This window comes from Tetrao urogallus (genome assembly GCF_951394365.1).
Source record: "Tetrao urogallus genome assembly, chromosome: 1".
Classification (NCBI taxonomy): Eukaryota; Metazoa; Chordata; class Aves; order Galliformes; family Phasianidae; genus Tetrao; species Tetrao urogallus.
The window spans coordinates 29,617,026-29,643,731 of NC_136813.1; the positions used below are offsets into that span (position 1 = coordinate 29,617,026).

At 39.3% G+C, this 26,706-nt stretch overlaps 1 protein-coding gene across 1 annotated transcript in view; it reads left to right on the forward strand.

Moving 5' to 3' along the window:
- Positions 1–1,032: 1,032 nt before the first annotated feature.
- EPSTI1 (epithelial stromal interaction 1) overlaps positions 1,033–26,706 on the forward strand; it is a gene marked incomplete at both ends in the record, with an annotated part of 40,449 nt that continues 14,775 nt past the window's right edge. The window contains 7 exons of the mRNA XM_079535620.1: positions 1,033–1,128; positions 1,382–1,500; positions 11,727–11,785; positions 13,357–13,440; positions 17,097–17,170; positions 17,902–17,985; positions 22,569–22,642. Of these exons, the coding sequence (XP_079391746.1) occupies positions 1,033–1,128; positions 1,382–1,500; positions 11,727–11,785; positions 13,357–13,440; positions 17,097–17,170; positions 17,902–17,985; positions 22,569–22,642 (590 nt within the window). The remainder of the gene's footprint in view (positions 1,129–1,381; positions 1,501–11,726; positions 11,786–13,356; positions 13,441–17,096; positions 17,171–17,901; positions 17,986–22,568; positions 22,643–26,706) is intronic.

A 26,706-nucleotide genomic window follows, 5' to 3' on the forward strand; every position in this document is an offset into this window, starting at 1 on the left:
TTCACAGCTAACACCCAGCAATGTTTTACAGATCAGACATACCTGTCTACAGTATACAGCTTTTAACAACGTGGAGGAAGAAGGACTGTGCCCTCCTCTGGCCTCTCAATTTCCAAAGCAGGACAGGCTGTGTCAGCAACCACGGTAAATAATGACCCAGGCACGTGTAAGGGCAACTAGCATCTACCCCCCATCTGTGTCAGATCTGTGACACTGTGTGGCATTTTATCTTGCTACTCTGTAAGCATGTGTGACCTATAAAACCTTGACAGTTTGGGCAGACAGAAAACCTGGTCACAGAACCTGTTTTTTTAGTGCAGCTTGAGGACAAAAAGTGACAGCATCTGCATGTATGGAACTGCTGCCAAACACCTTTATTTTATTTTATTTTTATTAGGGTTGGTTCTAGTTTTCACCAGCACTTCAGATTCCACTGTACCTCATCTGATTCATACAACATTTTCTAATGGGATCTGCATTTATGCCTAAAAGGATTGTATATTTGTTCTTATTTCATGGCTTATAATTAGGAAGACTAAAGTAAAATCTTCTGACTAAGCAGAACTGAAAGACAGCACTGGTGTCTTGTACAATCATTGCCTTTGGATTTATCAGTTAGATTTTAGTTTCACTTTTGTCTTCCTACATAAAATCCTGCAAAATTTAAGTCAACAAAAAACCTAGGGTTGTTCCCCTGTCTCAGGGGGAATTTGAAGAGCTGGGGTAAAAAAATCACTGTAAATATGGCTATCAACCAGACTTCCCCTTACTTATGAGGAAACAGTCTATTCAAAGATCGCACAGAATCTTACTTGTGTGTTTTATTTGCACAAATCAGTTTTTCAGTCAGCCAGTGACTCCACCTCTAGGCTTACACAGTGCCGTGGGTTAGATGATGAAATCAATGTTCAGCTGGAGATCATGCAGAAAGTCCACCAAGGGGTGGGACTTATGAGGAATTGAAACTAAAATAAAGGAACTCTGTTTAGATCTTTTCCCTAGCCTTAGCTGCAGTCCTCCTTTCTGACAAGGATGTCTGGAGTCAGAGGATGGACGGAAGGCAGGTCATATGGGACGGCAGGAGGTACAGGACGACGGCCACTTCCAGCACCCCATTTAGGACAAGAGGTAATGGTCTTAAGTTGCACCAGGAGAGGTTAAAGTTTAATATTAGGAAAAAAAAATTCTTATCAGAAAGAGGTATTGGCACAAGTTGCCCAGGGAGGTGGTGGAATCAGCATCTCTGGAGGTGTTCAAGAAACATATAGATATTACGTTGAGGGACATGGATTTGTGGGCATGGAGGTGATGGATTAATGATTAGACTAGATGATCTTAGTAGTCTTTTCCAACCTTAATGATTCTATGATTTCCCCCTCAGGGTTACCTCAGGGATAAAAGCAATCAAACAGAGGAGGCCGGAAATTCCCAGCAGCTGATGAGGTCTGGAGAAGAGCAAAAGAACCAACCATCAACTTACCAACAACAGCAAGAGCGGCAGTAAGTAGAAAGGAACCTAGCTGGTACAGAGGTGTTGTTTGCATTGGGTGCCTGTTCTCTACCTTACTCAAAGTGTACACCTGTAAATGTAGAAATTCTTTATAGAGAGCCTGTGAAAGGGACTGAACACATAAGCAACATGTTCTGCTGCTCTTGGAGAAGCCCACTTTTGAGCAATGCTTTCTGACTGGGACCTGAGGTCTTCTAAAAGGTTTTATGATATTATGGTTTACCCCTGGGGCTGCTTGAATGCGATGTGTGTGCTGATAGCATTGGCAATACACGTAACAGCAGCAGCTGGTTCTGTATATCTGATATTACTGTACATGGCATCTGTTTCTTGGAATCTTTGTCTAACTAGAATTTCAAATCCGGTTTTACTTTCCTGTTTTCTCTCCACTAATATTTCATCCTGGAAGTCTCAAAATACTTCTTTTTGGCTGAGGAGATGGATGTAGGCTCTGTTCCAGCACTGATCTGAATGCAATCCAAGATACAGAACAGCTTCTCTTCTAACAACTTCATGCTGACAAAAGTAAAACCAAAGCTTCATTTCATTTTTACTGGCATCTGTGTTCCGTCCATCTCTTTTGTGTGTGTGTGTATGTGTGACAGTCTCTGATACCTAGTATAAGCATTAATTTACAGATATAGTACAGAATAGAAATTGTCAGTACCATGTGTACTTTGTGAACATGTGCTTAGCTGACTAAAAGTAATTATTTACACTTCTTTTTCCCCAAACAGCTTTTTCTAAGCTGTTAGTAACCATGCTTGTAGTGCTATTATTATGCACTGAGTTTGCTTAGCTTGCTTTTTCCCCTAGTCTTTCAAACTGCAGCTGGTGGAAACTGGCTCCACCTTCTAAAAGCTATTTCAGTTTCCTTTCCTGTCTTTCTGGAAGAAGAAGGTGGAGCCAGGCTTTGCAAGAGCTGTCTGCCTGCTGATCATGAGCTTCAATCAGAAGCTTTCCATGGTAACCTGTGGCGGTCTACTAGGTAGTAATGATACATGGACGATTAAGAGCTAAGCTGCTATGAAATTCTTGGGCATTTTAACACATTACTTTCTGCAAAGTAAACCACCTTTTCTAAATTACAGCCTGTATTTATTTTGTGCCACTTCCAAGCATGAAAGCTTCTCTCTTGCCTTTCTTCACATTGCTGTATATCCACAGTACAGTGAAAGCACCTTAGCTACTAGTCCTATATTTTCTTTCTTTCCTTCTGTCTTCCTTTTTCTCCCCCCTTTCTTTCCTTACCTTCCTTACCTTCCTTACCTTCCTTTCATTCCTTTCATTCCTTTCATTTCTTCCTTCCTTCCTTCCTGTCCTCCTTTCTGTTTTTCTTTTTCCTGAGGGTGGTGAGTGGAAGTTTTTCCATGGGCATATCTGTTTTTGCCCAAAATTTGGTCTAGTGTACAACCCTGTGGTAAAAGTTAGGTATGTGCTTAATCATTTGGTTAGACTGAGCTCCTTGATAGATCAAATATATTCATATAGATTATGACCAAATGATGGACTCCTCTATAAAACCAGATAAGCTCTTGGGGAAGAATAATTAAAGCCTGTTTCCTGTTTTGTCTTTATATGATGCTTGCAGAGAGAAAACTGCTACATATTTACTACAAGGATTGCACAAATATTTTTCACTATATGATATGAAAGATTCTCTCTGTGTCTTCATAAGATGAAAGAAAGAATTCATTCTAAAACAGGAATGTACAAATCAAAGTCTGCAGTAGTAGGAAGGTATTGAGAAAGAGGAAGGAGAAAAAGGAAGGATCAAAGACAATACAAGAGGGAAACAAACACTTAAAAAAGGGAACAAGACTAGGGTTTCTTATCTACAGTTGGGGAGAAGAGCAACAAATTGAGTGAAGGGACTAGAAAATAAGACCTACGAGGAGAAGCTATGGAGATTATTTAGTCTCGAGAAAAAGAGGCTGAGGGGGTCCCTATCAATCTTTACAGCTACCTGAAAGGAGGTAGCAAACAGGCTGTTGGTCTCTGTTCTCAAGTAACAAGTGGCAGGACACAAGGTAGTGTCTTCGAGTTGAAACAGGGGAGGTTTAGACTGGAAGTCAGGAAGAATTTCTTCATGGAGAGGGTGGTTAGGCATTGGAATAGGCTGCGCAGGGTTGTGGTGCAACCCCTATCCCTGGGTGTATTTAAGAGGCACGGATGTGGCAGTAGGGGACATATATGGTTTAGTTAGTGGGATTTGGTAGGTCAAACAGGTAGTTGGGTTTGATCTTGAAGGTCTTTTCCAACCTACAAGATTCTACAATTCTATGAATGAGATGAAGCTGGATGAAATTAGTAGAAGGTATTGGAAATGCTGAAGCTGACAAGGAGAGACCTCTATTCTTGAAACAAAAACTATAACGCTCATTTTTATTTGTTATTGCTAGTTATATTGCAAGATTTCAGATTAAAATGTCATTCTGGTAATGGCAAAACTGACTCATCCTGTTGTCCCTCAGTCCCTTTGAAAATTAGCCTTGAAACTAAATTGCTAACACACTCTCAGAGCAGTCCAGGCTTTTAGGCTTTAGGATAGCAAAGAGTTGAGCAGAGAAGTTTCAAAGCTTATGTTGTAGGATGTCAGCAGAAGAAAAGATCCTTCTAGCATTAACCTTGAAGGCTTTCTGAAATATGTGTAGTAGAGGAAACATGAGGGGCAGAAGAAAGATAACTCTTTGCCAAGAAGTGGCTCTGTTCCAATTGATGTGTTGCTCACTGTGTTTCAGAAACAGCCAGGATCTGGTTTTGTTGCCAAAAGAGGAGTCTGAGCCTCTGTCGAAGCTTGTGAGTGACTAGGTTGGGTGTGTTGTATTCCATGAGATGGCTTGGGCTGTGCTTCAGAGTGCTTGGAAGTGAGGAAACACCTTAGTAGTGTTTTAGTGTGGGATTAGGTGATGTTTCATGAAAATTGGACTCATGAAATACATGTGGGACGTAGAATGTTATAGCCTCACCGAGTAGCTGAGATTCAAATGACTCATTCAAAAAAAGTGCGAGATGGGCAACTGGTATTAGATGGTAATTCTTCTCTTGCTTTAGAAAAGCCTTTGTATAATAAGCTCTTGTATACGGCTGGAAGGTGATAATAAAGTGGTTCTAATTAAGTTATGAAAAATACTTGTTCAAATGAAAAACTGAAATGAAGCTTTGCACATTGGTTCCTCCAGTTCTGAACAGGATATGGTTTCAGGCTATGGAGAAAAAGACCATGATGACAAGTGCTTGAATCTGCTTATAATAATATGCTTGCATTTAAGTTACTTCACTTTGTCTGCTAAGTACCATGAAATTAACTCGTAGAAAGTGATTTCCCAAATTATCCCTGTTCATATCTATTCAGAAACAAATGTCTGCACTGAAGAAAAGGTGGAGGAAATTGGGGAAATTAGAGGCTGAACAATAGCTAGCATTTGAAAAAAAAAATTTTGATGGTCCCTGCCCCCACACAGGAACAGCATCCTGTCCTTGGCATCTTTAAACCTGGAAATGATATTGGTTCTGGTAAAATATATTTGTTAAAAAAAATCAAATTCAAAGTAATAGAATGTGGAGATATATTGCCATACAGCTGCTAATAGCCCTTTATCCACCGATGTGAAAGGAGAACTGTTACTAGAATGCTTGACTTGAAAAATTTTATTCTGTGACTGCAGAAGCCAAATCCATCAGGGCTTTTTTTCCTTCTCTTTCTAATCTTCATTGTGAATTGAAAAAAAAAAAATCTGTAATGTAGTACTTCTCAATCTTTTGCTCATAGTGTGCCTGTCCTTAGCAGTTCTTTTGAAAAAATTTATTTTCTTTCACAATATGGAATTTCTTCTTTTAACAACTCAAAATTAGTCTACTAAACTGGTGGAGGATTCTTCTCAACATTCTTCTTTTACCCATTGGTGGGAGTTGCAGATGTATAATCTGAATTGGAAACAATTTTGTTTAGAATTCATCACTGCATTTGCTGCATGGAAAAAAGTCTCCCATTTCTGTGTAGCCAGCCTTCAGCCAAGTGTTGAAGGCTGAGGCCAAGTAGGAGAATAACTGCAGTAAGATTTGGAGCTTGCTGTTCTCATCATGTGTGTAGGGCAGTGAGGAAGTCCTCCTAACTTTATATTAGAAGATGTTCTAGGAGGAGCTTAATTTGTGCCAGATTTAACATCCATCACTTGATGAAGAGTTGTGGTAAGGCAACTAACACATGGTCAGGGGCAATAAATGGACAACAGGTATGGTACTGAAGGGGAGAAGAAGAGAAAGAATATGATTCTGTGAATATTGTTGAAAATAAAGTGGCGGAGTGGAGGTGAGCATTCCACTGGTTTAGCTCTTAATCTTCCTCTGGTAGAGTCTGACCTGCTCAGCTCTCCAGACATGCTGGATAACACAAGAAGTAGCACATGAACACTTCTGCTGTGGTTTGCTCATCTTGGCATTGATGTTTCCATGTCCAGTGCATGGCCTGTTTTAGTAGGGATACTCTGTTTTGAATTTCCAGGTGCTCCAGCTGGCTCTGGCATGCTTGCCACAATCCTGGCACTGCACTGCACTAAGGGAACTGAACGGATTTGGGATCTGCAGATGGCATAAACAGAATCCAACTTCATGAACTTTTTGGGCTCCAGTGCTCTCTTTTCTATTTATGTGGGTTGGAAACGACCTTCAAGATTCCCAAGTCCAACTATCAGCCTGACCTACTGAATCCCATCACTAAGCTACGTCCCTTACTGCCATGTTCACACACCTCTTAAATACATCCAGGGATAGAGCTGCACCATCTCCCTGGGCAGCCTGATCTAATGCTTGACCACTCTCTCAGAGAAGAAATTCTTCCTAATGTCCAATCTAAGCCACCCCTGGAACAATATGAGGCTGTTACTTCACGTCCTATAACTTGTTACCTGAGAACAGGGTCCAACAGCTTCTTCACTGCTAGCTCCTTTCAGGTAATTGTAGAAAGCAATGAGATCTTACCTCAGCCTCCTCCAGACAAAACATCTTCAGTTTCCTTAGCTGCTCCTCATAGATCTTGTTTTCTAGTCTCCTCACCCGATTCATTGCTCAGCCTCACAGTCACAACAGCGTATCTCTGTTGTTTTAATCTGCCCACGAGTGTATGCACACAACAAAGCTGTGCTGCAAGCCAAGTCTAGGCTGAGAGCTACACTTTGGCTGCCTGGTTTGATTCATTGCTGTGACAATTTCCTTGCAGCTTTAGAAGGTGGCTGAGGTAGTCTTGCAGCACTGATGGTTTTGCTGCACCAAATGGGTTGATGGTGAAGCACCTGCGTTCTTCCTGCGATGCTGTTATATGCCAAGCCCAAAGCAAGCTGCTGAGTCTAAGCTCCATCTTCACTCTTAGAAGTTCAGTTCTGAGTTTTAGTTCTACTCTTTGGACCAGGAAGTTCTCAGCTCGTGGGTATTACAGTTTTATACTTACATGCACGTCTGTAGTTTAGCGCTTATTTCTGACTCAAGCCTTCTCTTTAATCTTTCCCTGCTTCTTTTTTCCTTCCCATTTATTCCCAGGGCAGGTTCACTTCTGCAGGATATAACCTTTTGTTTTATCCTTAGACCTCACTATGTCAAAAATGGTGTTTTAGCGTTAGCTTTAGCTAAACAGAGGGACCAGATGCAGAACTGAGTTATCCTAACTCAGTAAGCTTCCAGACATCAGCTGAGCAGCAGCTCAATCCTAGCCTGTGGCAACCACAGGACCAAACCCATGGACACAAATTTTTGGTGATAAACATTTTCTGCTAAGGCAGTTTATTTTCAGTCTCTCATGTTAAGAGTGCTAGGATTACTCAGGCAGTGTATAATGTTAAGCCTCAGTAATTCACTTTTGCTTCTGAGCTGTAAACTGGTAAGATTCTGTTGCTAATAAAATTGGAAAGCCAGAAACCCAAACCTACACATGACAGCTGTACAACTCCTGATCACCAAGCATGTTACACAACAAATCTGTTGCTGGGGCTGCTGGTTATCATTAGCATCTGGCTGCCCATGTACTGCAAATCACAAATACTAACAGCACAGTTTTTGTCTGCTTGATGGCATTTGGTCTCCTTGTAGCCTACTGATTTTGCAGCTTCCGTGGTGTTTAGCAGAATATGGCTGTTCCATGAGATATAGTATGGGAATAGGCTTCCCAAGGAGGTGGTTGAGTCACCATCCCTGAATGTGTTTAAAAACCATTTGGATGTGGTTCTCAGGGACATGATTTAGTGGAGGGTTGTTAGGGTAGTATGGTTAGGTTGCTTTTGGACTTGATGACCTTGAAGATCTTTTCCAACCTGAGCAATTCTATGATTCTATAGTTCTACAGGAGCATCGATGAGAATGTCTTTGTCTTTGAGGAAGACTGTGATTGTCCTTGGGCAATTTGTTCCTTTTTTTCCTCTAAAAGTCTGTTATTTTTAATATACTATTTGATGTAGTACTTCATCTATACCTTTCCCATAGTAAGTTAAGCATATATATAAAGCACATGTGTAGGGAAAGAGGAAAAGATATGCTCAGAAATGCCCATACAACATGTGAGAGTACATGTCTACATGCCTATGTATTTTTCCCTTGTGATACTTTCTTCACCAATTGCTGAATATAAAGGATCCTTTTCCTTTCAGTAGTTCATATGCAGATAACTGTGCTGGCTCCTTTGAGTCCTTCCTCTAGGCTGAACTTGCCCATTTTTTCCCCAAGCTTTATTCATTTGTGTTGCTCTCCCCTATGCACTCCTTGGTTTCTGGCTCTTATTGAATGCAGGCAGCATATTGCCCAGCAGAGCGAAATATTTAGCTTTCAACTTTGTGGTATTCATGTACTGATGCACCAGCAGTATAAAACACAGTGGAACTGGAAATAGTTTATAACAGCCATTACTTTTTTGTAACTCTTTAAACTATTTCACACTTCATTTGGAAGGCTCCCCCGTGGTAGCTGGAGTGGGCTTGAGAAAAAACTGAAGAGCACAGCTCTGCAAAAAACATTATTGTTGATCTGCAGTTCTCATGCATTTGTTCAACTTTAGAAACAATCGATTTTATACAAACCCAAAGGAAAGTAGAGCAGAGGCTTCTGTGGTCTGCACCCTGAAAATATTGGAGACTTAGTCCTTAGGCAGTGTAAATTAAATGTCTTGAGTTACCCATCAGTTTATGAATTTAAGATTGCAGACATAGTGTTCTCTGTGTTGATGACAATTCCAACTGTAAACTATCCTGGCAAATTTTCTGTGTATGATTCTCCTGGCTGAAAGATTTTTCTGTCTATTTGCATATACTGTTAAATAGATAATAATCTTTTCATACTCTGCACTGTCTTACTGGGTTATAACTTTTAAAAATTTTAATATTTGCTCAGTCTGAGTCAATACGTTCCCCTTTTCTGTGGAGAAAATAAACCAAAAAGACTCTTATCAAGATAAATATCACCTATAAAGGTAGAAGAGGATTTCTCTTTTATGAATACCTGGTCAGTACGTTCTTCCCATCCCCAGTGACTTCCATATTTTTATTTATCAAACAATCATACCTCAAAGATAAACTTAAGCCATAGAACAGTAAGAACCAGCATTTGGGAACTGAGAAGTTGAATTCTCTGACATCTTTTCTGCTAGTGGATTATGTAGGACTTCATAACTAACATTCTAACTCTTCCTTCCCCTGATCCCAATACCCAAAGTTATCTATCTTTCCAGAGAGACAAAGGTGAATGCTATCAAATTAGATAGGATTACTAATGCTATGTTCTTTTTTCTTTTTTTTCTTTTTCTTTTTAACTTGGAATTAAACAGAATGTGTCATTTAAATACTAGATTTTAAATACTAGAATACAGAAATTTGATATTCTGCTCTTCCTTTCCTTTCCTTTCCCTACAGGAGACTTGAAATCTTCATTTTGTTTGAACTTTCTTTTTTGTTCCAGTAACATGGAAATGAAACGGGCCTTTAAACAAGCACTTTTAACCACAGTGGCTCTTACTTTGCTCTTTGGAAAACAGAGCTGAGCTTTTTCTTTCAGTAAGTGTAGTTCTGTGTTGCTGCTCTCACCTCCATCTCTTTCATAAACTGATTAATCTTTACTGTATTTCATGTGCCATCCTTCTGAACTGCTGGATAATGGCCATGTTCTGATATCAGAAAAGTGGCCTCCTGGACTTGAAGCCTTCCAGCCAAAAAGCAGAAGCAGGCAAAGGAAATGATTCATTGCATAAAGGCTTGATTTGATGTCATAATTCTTAAACATGTGCAGACACACAGAGTTGTTGTCTCTTTAATTGGATTTCTAATATAGAAAAAAAATCTGTTTAAGGTATCAAAGTACGTGTGATGACATAAAAACTCTACTGGTCTTTTATGCTGCAAATCAGTTGGATGTCTTAAATGTGCTGATGTATTTTTGGAGGAGAAGTATGTAGTCTTGTAACTTAACAATTCCGGCCATTTTTTTCAGTGGCAAAGACAGAACACTGTGAATGTTATGTACATTATTTTGTGTATGAACTGGAGAGAAATGTGGTGTTAATACTAGAAACAACTAAGAAAAAAGCTCAAAGCACTAAAAAATCTTGAATCTGATAAAGTGTATAACAGTTTGCGTGGGTAATTTAAGGTAAATTCTGTAAGTTGCTATTCAGTCAAACAAAGGGAAATCTGAAAAAACCATCATAACGTTATTTAAGTAAGAGTTGAAATTGTACAATGAATGCTGTAGGGGTCCTCTGCATGCCTGCAGCTCAGTGGACATGCCAGTACTGGCCTCACTGGCACCAGAGTAAGTTGGAAAGCAGGGAAGGGACCACATTAAACGGCACCATTAAAGCTCACAGCTCAATCTTTACTAATTTAATCTCATAAATTAAATTAATCCACATCATCCTAGAGCAAGTCTTCAAAGAAAAAGAAGTAACTGGATATAAATACTTTCCTCCCCAAACTCTGAATTACAGTGATATGACAGCGGACAGCTTTTGCCCTTTGATCTCTGCATGATTTTCATTCCTGTTTGCAGCCTGTGTCTCAGACCTCCTTCTCTCATTACTTTTCCAGAGCCAACTGAGCTCTCTCTGCTTCCTACCTTGTCCTCTAGCCACCCCCTGTGGCCCTTTTCTCTTTTAAAGAACTTGGTCTTCATCCCTTATTATTCTTTGTTTTCTGCCCTTTTTCTTCTGCTTTCCTCATGGTAGCATGAAATAAAATAACAGTGCAGAGAAAACCATGCTGAATACTGTAGAGATGTGAGTGTACTCTGCTACATGGAGCTGCCACTGCTCCGTGCATGCCTGGTGAATCTATACTCTTGAGGTTTTGCTTTTGCTGAACTGGAGAACTGGCAGTGTAAACTTCTATCCACACAATATTCTGTGTAGATAAAAAACATTTCCTCCAAGTGGAACTGACATGCTTTCATCACTCATTTGATCACCTCCAGTCTCTAATACACTCCAAAGCCTGTCCTGTTTCTTTGTTGTCACATTAGATTGATAGCTCTTTGAGTCAGCAACTGTGTTTTGAATTCAGCCTAACGAAACAGGCCCTCTGCCCTTGTTCAGTGAGTTACACCTTAGCTATGACAGTAAAATAAATATGCCCAAGGAATTCCTGGTGCCAGACAAACACAAGTCTGACAAGAAAACTGAGGCTTGATCTGGCAGCAAGTCACCTAAGACCATGACAAAGAACAGGACGTTGTGCACACCTTTAACAACTCTTGGACAGACTGCCTAAATACGTGAGATCCCAAGTACTTTTGAGGTATGGGATGTGGCAGCCAACACAAATGTTCTTCCCTGCAGACTGTAGTCTTCCTCTGTGCTTGAGCAACCTGTGCTGGAAGGCTCTGATAGCCGTGCTGGAAGGCGCTGATAGCCATGCTGGGGAAGTAGTCCTCTGAAGAACTTCTTAGCTTGAGGAAGTGGTTTGGTTGGTAATGGCTGAGATCTGAAGTCTGCAGTCTATAGTGAGACTTAAATAAGAAAAGTAAAAATTATGCTAAAACTTTCTGAAAATGTTATCTTTGGTATTTGCTGTTAACTCCAAGTATATTCTTGAAGAGCTGAATCAAAGCAAACCCTGGTGTTGATATGATGTTGTTTGCTTCAAAAGCAGAGCACCAATCTCACTGACCAAGGAAACCCCTTACAGTACAGTTGTTGTTTTTTTTTTTGTAAACAAGAATAATAAGAGAATGTTTTCTTTCATTCTAGTTTCAACTCATATGTCTTAATAACTCCGAATGAAAGCAGAAGAAATCGGTTGCAGCAAAGTAAGTTGAGTTGTCTCATGCATTGTGTCTACTTGAATAAGTTGTGTGCTTTATTGCCCTTGCAACTTTTATCCTCAACTTTTCAATTATTTTTGTGTGTGCAGCTGTGAATGTGAAGTCAAGATTATGAGCATCTTCCTGTAGGCTTTTCTTAAGATTAAAGTCTCATCTGACTCAACTGCATGCAAAGTAGGGCTTCTTCAGGAAGAGGTTTTTGGTAATAGCAGTGCTGTAGCTACTCAAACTGACTTGTACAATTCTCATCTGGAATTAGATCAAAACAACATTAGCAGGATTGAATTTAGCTTTGAAGACTCGTTAGGTTATAGGGAGGAAGAATCAAAATATATGTATGAAATATTTTTGAAAGCATTCTAATATAGAAGCTAAAGGAAGAAGAACCACGCTATCTGTTGATTCTTGAATTCTTGTTTAAATTAGATGAGATATGTTAAAAAGCTTTCATTGGCCAAAGTTACAACAAAAGAGCCATGAAAGAAATTCCATGTGCAGACCTGACCAAACACTGCAGTCTTGCACTCCTCGCTGTTTATTTGTGCAGAATATGACAGCTAGGGAATGTCAGTCAGCACTCCTCACATTGTGAGCCCTCAAGGAAATAATGCAATTAAAGCATTTCTTCTTAAACATTGTGAGTTTGCCTGAAGTGATTTATTGGCAGGGCTTCCTTTCATTGCAAGAAAGAAAATGAGCTTCCCCTGAATGAAAACATAACCCCCTGGAAGGAGAAATTAAAGCAGATCATCTTAGGACTGACTTTAAGAGCATAGGTACTGTTGCTTTAATAAAGGTCTGCTTTTACTTTGTGCTGCCAATGTGCAAGGTCTCAAGCATGCAGCGTTCTTCTACCTTAGGGAGTAGTAGAAAATGAGGCCTCACTGAGTCCATCTGTACCTAAGGCCTTGTTTTAGACGTAGAATGAGAAGCTGGTGTCAGTCTTGGGCTCTTTAGAGACCTGCCCATGGCCTGGCTTTATCCTTTTAGAGCATTTGTTTGCTGTAGCTTGGCATTAGAAAATATAGTTCATGTGGTTAATAGGACTGAGCAACTGAGGTACTACTCTGAAATACAGATCTTATTTCCGTAGTCTTTTTGGGCTTTACTGTTAAAGGAAATTGCCTTTTTCTCTGTCAGTTGATTCTGTACAGCAGTTTAATCAACCAGCCTTCCCATAGGGCTGACTCCACAAGCCTCCCAACACTACCAGCTGCACTGACTACATTCCCACTGACTAGACTGGGAGCTTGCCACTCAGCTTGCTTGTGGACACCTATCCTGACATGTCTTAGTTTGTAACTGAACCATGCATACTTCCCATTCTTATTTAAGAAACATGATTGGGAAGGAAAAAGTTTTTACCATATGGTCTTGAGTTAGCAAAAATTTTGCTTCTCCGGTAATTTTGTAACATGCTGCAGGGCTGTCTGCATTCCTTGAGAACAAGAGTGACTATCCTGGATGAGTTGTAATTGCTCCACGCAGCTAATGCTATCTGCTTTTTAGGATGGCTTCTAACTTCTATGTATTTGGGTTTTTTTGTACCCACTCAGTTGCTAAGAAAGAACTAGATGACCTGGAGCAGTGGAAGGAAAAGCACAGGCCAGGACCAATTAAGTTGGCTCCACAGAGACTGGGTAAGTTATTACGAATTGCAAAATCAATACTTTTTTTTTTTCCTGTATAATATATATACCATACATGTATGTCCTTTAGCACGTAAGACATCTTTCACTGTTTTTCTCACATGCTGCTAATTAATGAGATTCAGTGTCAATAACGGTTGATTTGAGCCTGCTAACTGCTCTCTGTGCTTTTTGATGGTCATGGCAATGAAGATGCTTCTGAAGCAAAACAGCATGGAATGTCACTCAAAAAATCTGTCAACATTATTGTAGAAAATCTGTGCTTGCTTTTGGGGAAAAAAGGAGATTGATGAGCCTGCCTGCTGGGAACATTGTCTGGTTGATGTCTTGGGGGTGATGCACATATGGCATTAGCGTGCAGGTGGACAGCGTTTGCTGGAGACCCTCTGGTTGTCCATAAAAAAATACTCTTTTGGGTTTAGGGCCAATACGCGTGCTGGCTCTTGAGGAGGCAAAACTGATCCCTGCAGTTTCAGGCTTTTGCAGGCTGCATGTGCACAAAGCTCTCTATTACTGATTTTATTTAAAATAACGAACAGAGATAGGTAAGTGAAAAACAGGATAAAAAGCTGCATGAACTTAGGTCATCTGAATTGAAATGATGCATTTGGTACAACAACCAACTACTTTTTTTCTTGACATGTGATAGGAACTGTAGTAGATCTTTTTGATTGCAAACACTATAAAGCATTTAATAGTCCTTTCTGGCAATTAGTTTTTTTTTTAACGAATTAAACAACTCACCCCCAGTCTTTTACATGGAATAAGACAGCAAGGTGTGCTGAAGCAGGAAGATTAATAGAAATGCTTTTCAAGTATCTGTGTTCAGACCTATCTTCTCATAATATCTTTATTTAATGTCTTTAGCATAAAAAGTAGAAGTGGGTTGATGAAATTTGCTGACAAGACAAAACTTGAAAGCATCATTTGCATAGAGCATGGTGAGGAGTTGGGCAGAAAAAAGGGATGACCTTGAAGGCCACCACTAGTAGAAATGGGACAACATTCACTGTGATAAAGTGAATGATTACAGTGATGCCTTTATCAGTTTTGTAACCATAGAGCTCTTCTTCCTTCTCTTGGCTGTCGTAGGGGATTTTGAGAAGTGTAGTACTGACAGACCATTGTCTGGCTTGGCTTCCTGGGAATTAAGTGTGTTCTTTGCCATGCTACCTAAGATCAGTTCAGTGTGATTTTCTGCATGCAAACATTGATATGAGGTAGGAGTTGAAGAAATTTGAACTGCTTCCACAGCACAGTTTTTTTTCTGGGATCAAGATGACATTAGTCCTACATTTATTTTACCCTGCAGTGTGAGTCCCAGCTGGCAGTGAGAAGCCTACCTTGCAGGTTGGTGTCATGCTGTGTTCCCCATGCAGTCATGTGGCCAGATGTGGACTTTGTTAATGCATAACAGCTGCTTCCTACCTGTGAGCAGTTCTTAGAATATGCTCACATGTTTGCATCCCAAGAGGACCACAAAGCTTATTGCTGAGGAAAGAGAAATCTGAAAAAAAGAGAGTCTATGCGTAATGTCTGTTCAGAAAGTGTGCAGATTGGCTGTGTGACAGGGGACACAGCAGAAAAGCTTCAGTGGCTAAGGATGTGGGGAGTATTAACTTCCTCTGATTTCACCACATTTGAAAATATTCTGGTGAAAGAAAGCAAAAAGCTTCTGAAAGACTTCAAGGAGGCTATATGAGCTCTTCAGTCACTGTCTAGCTGTCACTTAGAAAGACCCTTAGAGACTGAGACACGTGCATTACATTCAGTGCCTCTGGAAAGAGGTAAGGTGCAAAGATTATTAGATGTTAGGATTCCCAGAGGAAGAAATCTGGAACAGAGGAGAGCTCAGGGAAGGAAGGAAAAAAAAAAAAAAAGTAGCATCTCTAATTTCACAACTGCAGGTACTCATTAAGGTAAAAAATTATGTTATTTACTCAAAGTTATAATACTCATCTAGTTGAAATCACCAGAGTTCTTAAAGTTGAAGTTTCTTAATATTCAAGCTTTCCATAGGGAAATAGGTATTCTGGAGTTCACCTCTGTAGTATTTGACTGGCAAACTTTAATGTGCCGTGAAGGGATGAGAGCAATGTGTGATGCAAGTGCTGTCCTCTTCCACAAGCAGTAAGTGGAGAAAGAGATTATGCCTAATAAATGCAATTGCCTCTTCTCCCATTATACAAAGCCAATCATAACATATTCTGACTTCAGTGTCAGAATATGCAGTGTCAGAATACTGCAGTCAAACCAACTTAAAGGAATTAAACTTGTCTGAAAGGCTGTAGGCAATGGCTGATAATCATAGGTATTTATTTAGAGCTGATGCCCAGCAGTATATGCAGAACCACACAATGAATACAAGCGTGTTTAATGTTGCCAATAACAGGTGAGAAAGAAAGAAATACTGAGCATCCAGAAGATTTCAGGATTTGTATAATAGCAATTTTATTTCCTGTACCTGGGGATGAAACATTCCACAACGGCAACTGTATGCTTGTTGCTACTGTAAGCTTGTTGCTTGCATTATGCATGGAAAGTCTTTCTAGAATGTGCACTTGTATGGAGTTTGTTGTATGCATAGGAATGTTTCCACACTTAAGGAGTGTGATCTCCCATTTATTGAAATTTACAAGAGCACGTAAGTGGAGAACATTACTTCTAGTCTGGGATGATCCATTCTGAAGGATCTAGTGTGGTTTTCTTAATGTTTCAGGACAGATTCTATTGAATTAATAGTTACATAGTGGGGAATTTCACAGGAAATCAGTAGGTGAAAGTACAGCCCTCCATCTCAGAATGAGATGGGGTCTGCTTTTGTTTTTTTGTTGTTGTTTGTTTGTTTGTTTCCAGCAACCTAGGGAATAAATTACTGGCTTTCCTAAAGCAAGAAAATCCTTTGAAAAACAATAAACCAGAATAATTGAAACAAAATCACTCCATCCATCCTTTATGCTTTATCAATTTCTATTTGTTTATTTGTTTGTTTTTAATTTTATAATTGAAGACTGAACATCATGACTAGAGGTCTAGATGCTCTCAGAAGAGAGCACATGCCTTTGGAAAGAGCTCCTTCTGTTAAGAACTTATGAATATCAGGTCTGTAAGTAAAGGTTTTGATTTCCATTTTGAAAAGGGGATTCTTCTTCAAGCCCCAAGACATTGCTAAGATATTCAAATGATAGCATCCCATTGCAGTTGTCAGAATCTCCATGCCCCTAAATATGATAAGGAAGAATCTTTTTGGCAATAGAGTTTCTGACTCTATATGCATGCGTGACAAACTGCACAAAGGTGGGGTGAGGTAGGTCTGAAAATCAAGACTCATCTGCAAAGCAGAAGATAGATCTTCTGCAAGTCGAATAGTTTTTCAGTAAACTGATCATACACAGAAGGATATATTTGCTAGTAGAGTGGATGATACAGTGGATGCTCTGCAAATAACAAGCTTGTGCTTTTGACGGATGGCTAAAATGATCAAAAAGGTCTCCTGCCTGTTCTCTTTAATGTCAGACAGTGCCTGTAATTATGAAAAACGTTCTGTATATGCATACATTCAATCTGTTATGTTGCTCTGCTCTGAAATGATTGACATTTTAGCTTTAAATACTCGTGCAAAATGCAATTTGTACTTTGTTTTTAAGGTGGAAAAGAATCAGAGGCTCAAGCAAGGCAAAAACAGCAAATGATGTTCGCACAATCTAAATACCAACAAAAGGTCTGTAAGAATAGATTTGTTTGTTTGCTTTAAGAATTCAAAAAAAGCTTTTCATGAGCTGTTTCATATGACTATAAAATTACAGCTACTCAACAAAAGAAAGTCATGAAACCTAAAGAAAGCTGCAGAAAACTAGAAACAACTGATCTGCACGAAAGAAAATGAGAAATCTGTCCATAAATATGTAGCAAGCCATATCACAGATCATATCTAAAACGATAACCTGTGCAATTGCAAAGCCACTTGCTTACCCCGCTGTATCTTCCAGCATGCTGCCTACAATTTCACTTGATTTCAATTAATCAATGCATCTCCCCCAGTCAGTGCTGTAAGTACATAGTAGTTCCTGTTATAAAAGTTATAAATGCTTGAAAGTTACCAGTCATCTTTGTATTCCTTTCATGGATGACCATTTATCAGTGCCAGATTTCTCAGCCTTCCTAAAACCAATATTTGAAGTAATGGTTGCATGGTCTGTCTTATTCAGTGTCTTATTTTAAGAAAAAATTCTGGAAACTTTGAGCACTTTGGAAAGTGTTTCTGGAAACTCTGATCTAGTATTAAATGTGGAGGCTGGTGGCCCTTCCTACGGCAGGGGCTTGGAGCTGGATGATCCCTGAGGTCCCTTCCAATCCAAGCCATTCTATGATTCTATGAACCATGAGAGTCAAGTGAAGTTACCTTATGTTTTCTTTATATGTTAAATATTTTTTTATGTTTACATCACATAGCACAAGAGAGAAGAATATATGAAAGCAAGAAAAGCAGCTGAAGAAGCCGAAATCCTGAAAAAGAAAGCAATTCAGAGAGAAAAGGTAAAACATAGTTACTAGAGAGTTGGAACCATATAACATATGCTCATTAAATGAAATGAAATGATGGGTCCTGTATAGCATCATGCAGTTAGAAAATCCAGTCCTTTTCTTAGTAGCTCAATGAAGAATATTTGACCTAATGTTCTTTTGGGTTTTTGACTTCCTTTAGCTCTTCAGAAACTCAGCCTTTTGGTTGAACTCAACCTGAGGAGTTAGAGAGCACTAGGGTCAGGGTAAGTGTTGTGAATATTGATACAGCTTATAAAATTGATTTTAGCATGAACTTTTCTCTGTAAGATTTGGCTGTGGCAGGTGGCACATAGTAATCCTTAATTGCCTGCTGTACATATAGGAAGAATAGAGTAAAATTCATCCTGTCATGGTGGGAAATGCATTCAAAGCATGAAAAGGTCATTACATAACTACACTGTGCTGAGCACTCCCTGAAATGCTGACACCTCTCCAGCCTATGTAGCTTGCACATTCGGGTGCATTACTAAAATGTAAGATCACTTTTACTGCTAGTATTGGCCATATATTGACACTAGTGACTGCTCACTTCCAATTCTTCAGTTTTATTTACGTTTCTTTGTCTCTGAGTAATTCCCACAATGATTTATTGTCTTGTGCTCTATAAGCCTGTGGAAAAATTCATTCATTACTCCTTGGTGGAGTCCAAGTAGCACTTGGTTGAAAATGTAACATGGAATTTAAATGAAAAAAGAGGAGAAGCATGGTACTGATGCGTACGGTAGTAATGAGGGAAAGGGAGATTTCAGGTTTGCAAAACAATAAAAATGATATTCTGTGTGGAAGCTGAAGGCTGAGAGTTAATTCCCAAATCATCACTACTAGATTTTGTGCAAGGAGGTACATAAACAAAAATAACCTGAATTGCCTCTGGATGCGGCTCACTCTGTTCCCAGTCTTTTTGTGGTCAGTAGTAGTTTTTGGTAATAAGCCCATACACAATAACTCTCATGGGCAATAAGTAGTAACATCTGAAAATGTCATTACCAGTTACCAGTTCATGTATAGCTCCAGAAGCAATGGCAATAGCAATGGTAGAATGGGGATTCGTTATATTTTATTCAGCTATTAAATATATGTTGTTTGCCCATGGGCACTGGACAAGAAGAATGTTGCAAGACTGCAATAATTTGTAGTTATACCTAGAAAATATATTGATGTATCTGTTTTCTTTTCATGCTCTTTAATTTCTTACTTTCACATCCACAGATTATAAAATCTTTATAGATGTTGTAGACAGTAAAACTGTAACTATCAGTTTCTTCTAAAGGAAAGTGCACATCTTTGCCAAACAAACTGTTTAATTTGAACAAATAAACTTACACCCACAAAGCAAGCTAACAAAACTAAGAAGCATGAAATGTCACCATTAACCTTAATTTGTGTATTTGGATTGTCTTCTATAACAGTGATTGAACTGATGACATAATAGTATTTGACTGATGAAATTAGCATATTCCTTCTTAGAATATACTAGTATATTAAAAAGTCAACTTTGTATAAGAGAAGTATGCTAGACCCTGCCTCCTGATAAAAGGCTCCAGAGACCTACATATGACAGAAAGTGAATTTTAAACAGCTGGTTCTATAGGCACTATAGGCTTCCAAGAGCAAGTCTTTCTGCAATTCCACAAACCTTCTTCTTGCTTTTTTTGCCAGTCTTTTTGCTCAACAAAAAACAGTCTGAAAGTAGACAGCGACTAGCTGACTTTATTGACAAAGACCCTGAAACTTTCACAACTGGAAAGCTACTTTGCCACCAAACACAAGCGGTGAAGCCCTACGGACTTAGAGCTGTTTGTGTCATTGCTTAAATACTTGTTTTGCACAGAAAAGCAACATCTATTCTTCTTTTATCTGTGTGATAAAAAATGAGCATCTGCCAAAGCAATATTCAAATGTGGAAGGTCTGTGTGACTGTGTGCAAGAGTTCACCTGCCTGTCCTTGGAATTATTTAATTGTCCATGAGGTTAGTTGCTGGAATAACAACGTTTGGCATTGACTTTGTCTGTCTCCAGCTCCCAGACAGAAGATGGATCCTTCCCTCACCGTTTTATATTCCATAGGACTAGTCTGTGTGAAATCTGCAAATCTCTGTGTGTAGCAGTGAGTGGAATTCAGGATCGCTTGTGCAGGCATCATCAGGCATCTCATCCTGCAACTGGTTTGATTTGTCTACAGCCTAACCCCAGACTGCATAAATTTGGCTTTCCTTTACCCTTAAGTTAGAGAGCTCTCAGAAAGAATTTTACAGAGAGTTTGTAATGTTAGCAAGGGAGTTCCTGTTTCTGTATTTCTCCCTCGTGCTGAGATGTGTGTCTGATCTTCAGAAAATAGGAATACAGGAGAAGCAACATAATTTGCTCATCAGCAGCAGGCATCTGCAGTTTGGTATCTTTTTTTAGCCTTCACATGACAGATCTTGACCAGATTGAGCCATAACTTCCTTTGAGTCTTTTGGATGAAAGAACTTGTCAGAGTTCCCAAAAAAACAAACAAGTGGTTGAGATTTGGTTCCTTGGTTTTTAAACTTCATGTATTTCTGCTGTACATCAAACAGTTTAACTTCAGTGTGCTGCACATTTTTATTTCATTTCATTCAATCTATGTTCCTGTTATCCTGCCTTTGGCATTTCCTCTATATATTTTAAATGTTGGCAACGTATGAAAAGATTAGAAGATTTGAAGTGAAAATGCTCAGTGTAATTTTACCACATGGAACTTTCTCACTTTTGCACTTACATTACATAGTAACAGTTCTGCCATCTTTAGAACCTGTCCTATTTATAACATACTGTAATTTAATTTTATTCTTTATCAAATCATGTGCTCTTTAATTTGCCTTTATTAATCATCATGGATGGCCTTTTTCGGGAATTTGTTAAAACCAGGCACTTTACAGACCTTCTGCTAGTGCTTTTCAACATGTTTACCTTCAATATCACAGCTGTTTCATGCTTGGCTTTGTTTCTGAAAGTTGTGCCAAATGTGGAGTGCTTTGGCAACCTCTACTGATAGATTGTCATTAGTTAGAGAATGTTGCAATCTCATTTCCCATCATTTGTATGTGTCCTAAACAAGGGTCTCAGGGTAAACATTCACATTAGGAAGCAATTGCACCACCATTTTAATATGCTGGAATTTTCTTCAGGCCACGTCTCGATGGGAAGGGAATAGGATATTTCCTTTTTTTTTTTTTTTTTTTTTTTTAATGTAGTGGGAGTTGAGAGTGATACTGTGATACTTGAAAGGATTACATTTGTCCAAGTTAATAACAGTTTTCTATTAAAAGCTGGAGCAGTGATTTTTGGATTTGAGCTTTAAGGGAGGCTTGCAATATGATGGCGGATCTTGTGTCGAATGCTCTTTCAGGCATAAAGGTACCAGCTTTCATGATTGAGTAGTGATTGAGCAAAGCATGGGAACTATCGGTGCTGCCGTGAGGGTGTCTCTTACTGGCCAATAATAGATGCCAGTGAATTTTTGTCTTTTTTTTCTTCCCTTGTTGAGTTGCACATATAAGTGGGAGTCTTTTGCCTGAAAATCATTCATCTCTGACTGGGGGGTTAGGAGCAAAGAAGATGTTCATTCCTTGAACACTGTCAGAATTTACCCAGTTTGTGGAGTGATATGCTTTACACCTAATGCTCCTCACAGAACTCTCCTTGCAACTTCTCACCAACCACAAAGTGGGATCTTGTCCTCATAGTGTATCAGAACTAAAATCGTGGCTTAGCACTTATGATTTGTTGCTTTTAATACCCAGAACTGTCTTTTGGCTGCTCTCCCACTGGACCTATCTACAGTCTAAAAAGATGTCAAAAAAGAATTGATTTGCCTCCTTTTGACTGAAATTTCATGAGCTACATACTGGTGCTTCTGAGGAGGAGTTCAAGTTGCCCTTCCATTGGAAAATGTTCAGTTTTACATTGAAGGACCTGATTTCTATTGTGATATTTAGATTTTTCCCAGGACTATCGTGTCAATATTTTCATTGACTCTTCCACTGCATGTGGTATCTGAGGTGGAATAACACTGGATAAGCAAGCATAAACTCTCATTCTCATCAACCTTAGCCTTTATTCAAATTGGCCAGTATGTGATGCTCCTGAAGGCCATATGTCTATGATCTTGAATCACTGTAATTCCAGTACTGCAGGATTATGATCACTTTTTGTGTTCTGATTCTCATCCTCTACCTTCACGCTTCTCGCTGGAACCTGCATTTCATCAGTCATTGGAAGAGATGGTCCTAACAACAGCACAAGAGCTGAGAAGCTGTGAGGCCCCTGATGAGGGCACACCTGCCTGTCAGGACCATGGTGTATTTTTCTGTTTGATTCTGGTCTTTTGATGAACTTACTAGGAGTTATTCGTCTGGTCATGTTTGAATACTTTAAAATTTGGGGTGGAGTCACTTGTGTACCCAATCACTGCTGAATTTTTTAGAATCAAGTATTTTTAGAGTCAAGTATTGAAATACTTGAAAAAATCAGTTTGTTTCTTTCTGACTAGAAATCTCAAATATATTTTCTTTTTTATAATGCTGTAGGCAGAGAGACTTGAAGTTAAAAAAAGGCAACAGGAAGTGCAAAGAAGAGAGATGTTCCTTGAAGATCAATTTCAGTAAGTGAAATTTGAAAGCTCCTCCTTAAATTCCCTCATTTGCTTATTCTTTTAATTTGGGAGATTTGGGCTTGTTTGTTTGTTTGTTTGTTTGTTTTCTTTTGGATAGACTGAGGATTAAGAAGGGTTTGGCTTCTGTTGTTTTTTCCACTTTTTTGAATTGAAATATTCCAAGCCTACTACATACCTTAATCTGTGAGCTCTGGTTCAGTAAATTTCCCTTAGCTTCTCAAAATATACATTTTCAAATGAAAACTGTAGGACTTAGTGTTTTCTTTCTCTAACTGAGTCAATATGTGATCATTCAATCCAAGACTAATTAACCAAACAGTATCTACATACCCACCCATGTATTTTAGTGACTAGTAAAGAAATCTAATCCACATGGGAAAAAATGAGAACTTCCTATATTTAGCATAGTTCTTCTACAGCTTAGTGCAGAGATATGTTGTGAAAATCTGTTTCCCAATAATCTCTCCTTTATGTAAGAATTAGATACGGCTTAAGTCTTTATAATTAATTCTATTGGCAGTAAGGTTCCTGCCTTGTTAGTTCATTCTGCTCTATCTATTTATTTTTAACTGATCCAAACCAACTCTATCACATAATTAACACACCATGCTCTTCAGTCACCTTTACCTTTTTTATCTTCTACTCCTAAAATTACTCACCTTTGTTTCTAGCATGATTGATTGCTCTTTCCTCCTCTGTGACCTTTGGAGGAACAACTTTTGTCCCATGCTAGAAGCTCCAGTTCCTTCATCATTTGCCGAGCCTCTAATCTACAGATGTTTTGGAGCTTTCTCACTGACCACTTTATTGACATCTTTATTTTATTTCTTCCTGTTTATCTTCAGGTAGGGCACTTTCCTAAAATATATTGCCAGTGTTTGTCTACTGGTATTTTGCAGTTTGTCCCTTCTCACAGTATAGATTTCCCCTCAGCACACCTTCATTTATCAGGATCTGTACTCAGCTCTGGTGAGGCTGCACCTAGAGTACTGCGTTCAGTTTTGTGCCTCTCACTGCAAGAAAGACATTGAGGCCCTGGAGTGCATCCAGAGAGAGCAAGGAAGCCGTGAGGGGTCTGGAGCACAAGTCTTATGAGGAGTGGCTGAAGGAGCTGGGATTGTTCAGTCTGGAGAAGAGGAGGCTCAGGAAAGACCTTACTGCTCTCTATAACTGCCTGAAGGGAAGTTGTAGTGAGCTGGGGGTCGGCCTCTTCTCTAGTGTAACTAGTGATAGAACTAGAGGGAATGGCCTGAAGGTGTGCTAGGGGAGATTTAGGCTTGACAATAGGAAATACCACTTCTCTGAAAGAGTGGTCAGGCACTGGAATGGGCTGCCCAGGGAGGTGGTGGAGTCACCGACCCTGGAGGTGTTCAAGGAACATTTGGATTTTGTGTTGAGGGACATGGCTTAGTGAGAACTGTTGGTGATGGGTGGATGGTTGGACTGGATGATCTAGTATGTCTTTTCCAGCCTCGGTAATTCTATGATTCTATGACTTCTGAAGACCATGCACAGCTTTGTATCTCTGTTCCTTTATAACACCTTCATGCTTTTTAAGCCTAACCCAACCACAAACTCATCAGATCTTTCAGTACAGAATCCTCAATTTTGAGAATCTTTTCTATGGGGATTGTGAGGGTTCTTATCTTCCCATTTAGCCTGTTTTTTGCCTTACATCTTACTCAATTGCAAATGGAGATATATCCCTTCCTTTCTCTCATCTTCCCCGTCTGTAACTTTTTGTTCCTTACGGTGAAAAGAATTCTGCTGGGATGCTTTTTCTGTTGCAAGTAAGCTTGGTCTTGTCAAAAGCAATCTCAAATGATACATCTTCATGTTGGCCATTAGTCAGTCTCCAGGTGGTGTAGGGGCTTACACTGACAAGGCACTGGCTGGCAACTTTCTGTCCACTGATGTAAGAGAATCTCATGAGCCTTCAGCTGGAGCTGTCCCAGGAAACTAAACTGACCGATACTTTTGATGTTAAAAAAGGAGTGTGTGCTGCCTTGCCTAAGTTATTAAACTTATATCAGGAGAGTCAATATGGATTTGGATGTAGATATGGAAAGAGGTGAGCTGAAAGCCTACCTACAGTTAATGCAATTTCGGTTAACCAAAAACCTTTCATATTGTAGAGAATACTATTACTGCCTTCAGTGGTCCAATTAAATCCTCTTGGGGGCAGAGAAAGGAGGGTCTTGGGCAATGGATTAACCATCAGATATTGTTGAGGTCATATTGCTAAAATACATTTCTGTTTTGGAATACAGTATCCTGTAGTAACAGGAAAATGCTGTGTGACATCTTGGATCTTGTAAAGTAACTCCATTTATAAACTGCTAGTTATTAGAGACATGTCTGCAAAGAAATGTTAAAGCAGTTGTGTGCTTTTGCATACTTTGCAAAATAGAGAGATTCATTACTTCCATCATTTGAGAATTATGTCATTTGAGAATTATATCATTATGTCTAGCAGCAAAACAAACAAATATGAGGTTGTGCCCCTTTCCTCGCTGTCTCTTCTAGGAATAGTTTGATCTCCTTCCCTGCTTGCTCGGAAAGGGGCAAGGAGGGTCATGGGCTGCATATAAAGCAGTGACCTCTGCAAAGTTATGGCCTGTGGAGCCATTTCAAAAGGTAAGCTGCCTTATTAGTCTGTCCTCTGTAAGCACTGTAGCAGCAACATCACTGTTTCCTGAGGAGATCAATGCCTACCAGTGGTCTCATTAGCTGGGAAACCTTTTGAATTGATCAGCACATTCAGTTGTGTCTTCATACACAGGGTACAGCCAAATGAGTCCCTCTCTGGTATGCAGTGCTACTTCTATTTGATTTGGAAAAGCAGTTAAGGTTCTTGTGTCATTAACATACTCTATCAAGAAAGTATGATACTGGCCAGAAGTTCCTTTTTCAGATGAAATTCCTGTCACTATTAAAAACATGAATTTCTTAGTGAAATGCCCTCTCAAAGAGTAATGTGAAATGAGCAAATGCCAAAAAGAAAAATTGCCCACAGCCTTGTCCCCTGCCTACAAAATGCAGGTATTTCCTATCTCCTGAAACCTTTCTTAGCTTCCTTATGTAAAAATGGCCTTTGAAAGTCAGCTGTATGTGTTATCACAGTTGCTTGATGAAGTGTTGGTGTCTTGTGAGAATGAGGTCTGGGCACACATGCAGACTATTATGGAAAAACTGCAAGTCTCACCCTGTTGAGATCAGCAGCTCCTCTGTCTCAGGTGAATGCAGGCTCTATCAGGCAACTAAACTGGATAAAACTCACAAAGTTTGTACTAAAGTAGCTTTGTATAAAAAGTCTGAGCTACATGCAGGAGTAGACTTTGGCCTGAGGAGCTGCTGCACAGCAAGACTGCTATGGTTGGTGCTTAAAGAAGAGAAGAACTTGAGGGACTTTTTGGTCATAGCATTGCTGTAGTTCTGCCTCTCTAAGTATTAAATCTAGAAATTAAGAAGCACATGCACGTGTTTCTGCTGCAAGCTTATATATGAAATGGATTCCTTTATTCTCAGAAATAGTTTATTTGAAGCATTTTACATTGATGACCTGTGGTAGAAAGTGTATTTCTGTCAGATTGTATTAAGAGATAATAAATGCTTTTGTAGCCTGTACTTAGCAATCACCTAATCCTTGCAAGGAAAGAACTGAGTGTACATTTCCAAATGGGAATGAAGAAGAGGTTAGATGGTTAGATGGCCCAGGACTTTTCAGGATGTCCCTTTTACTCAGGGAACAAAAATTGCTTTTTAAACAAATTGCTTTTTAAAGGAAAGCCACCTCATGGCTTGCTTTTCTCTGTGGCTTGTGTGAGTGCTCTTTCCAAGCTACGTTAATCTGAGCCTGAACTGCAGGATATCTCACCACAAGGTTTTAGCACAACTCTCATAAGGTGCTTTTGCTTAATTTGGATTTGATTTCCCAGAAGCTGTGGTGTTGGGTGTACACCACCGCAATCTAATACTGATTTATGTAAAGAGAAAAGCAGTTTAGTGCATACGTTTTTTTTAATGGCACATGATGGCCTTTGTATCGCTTC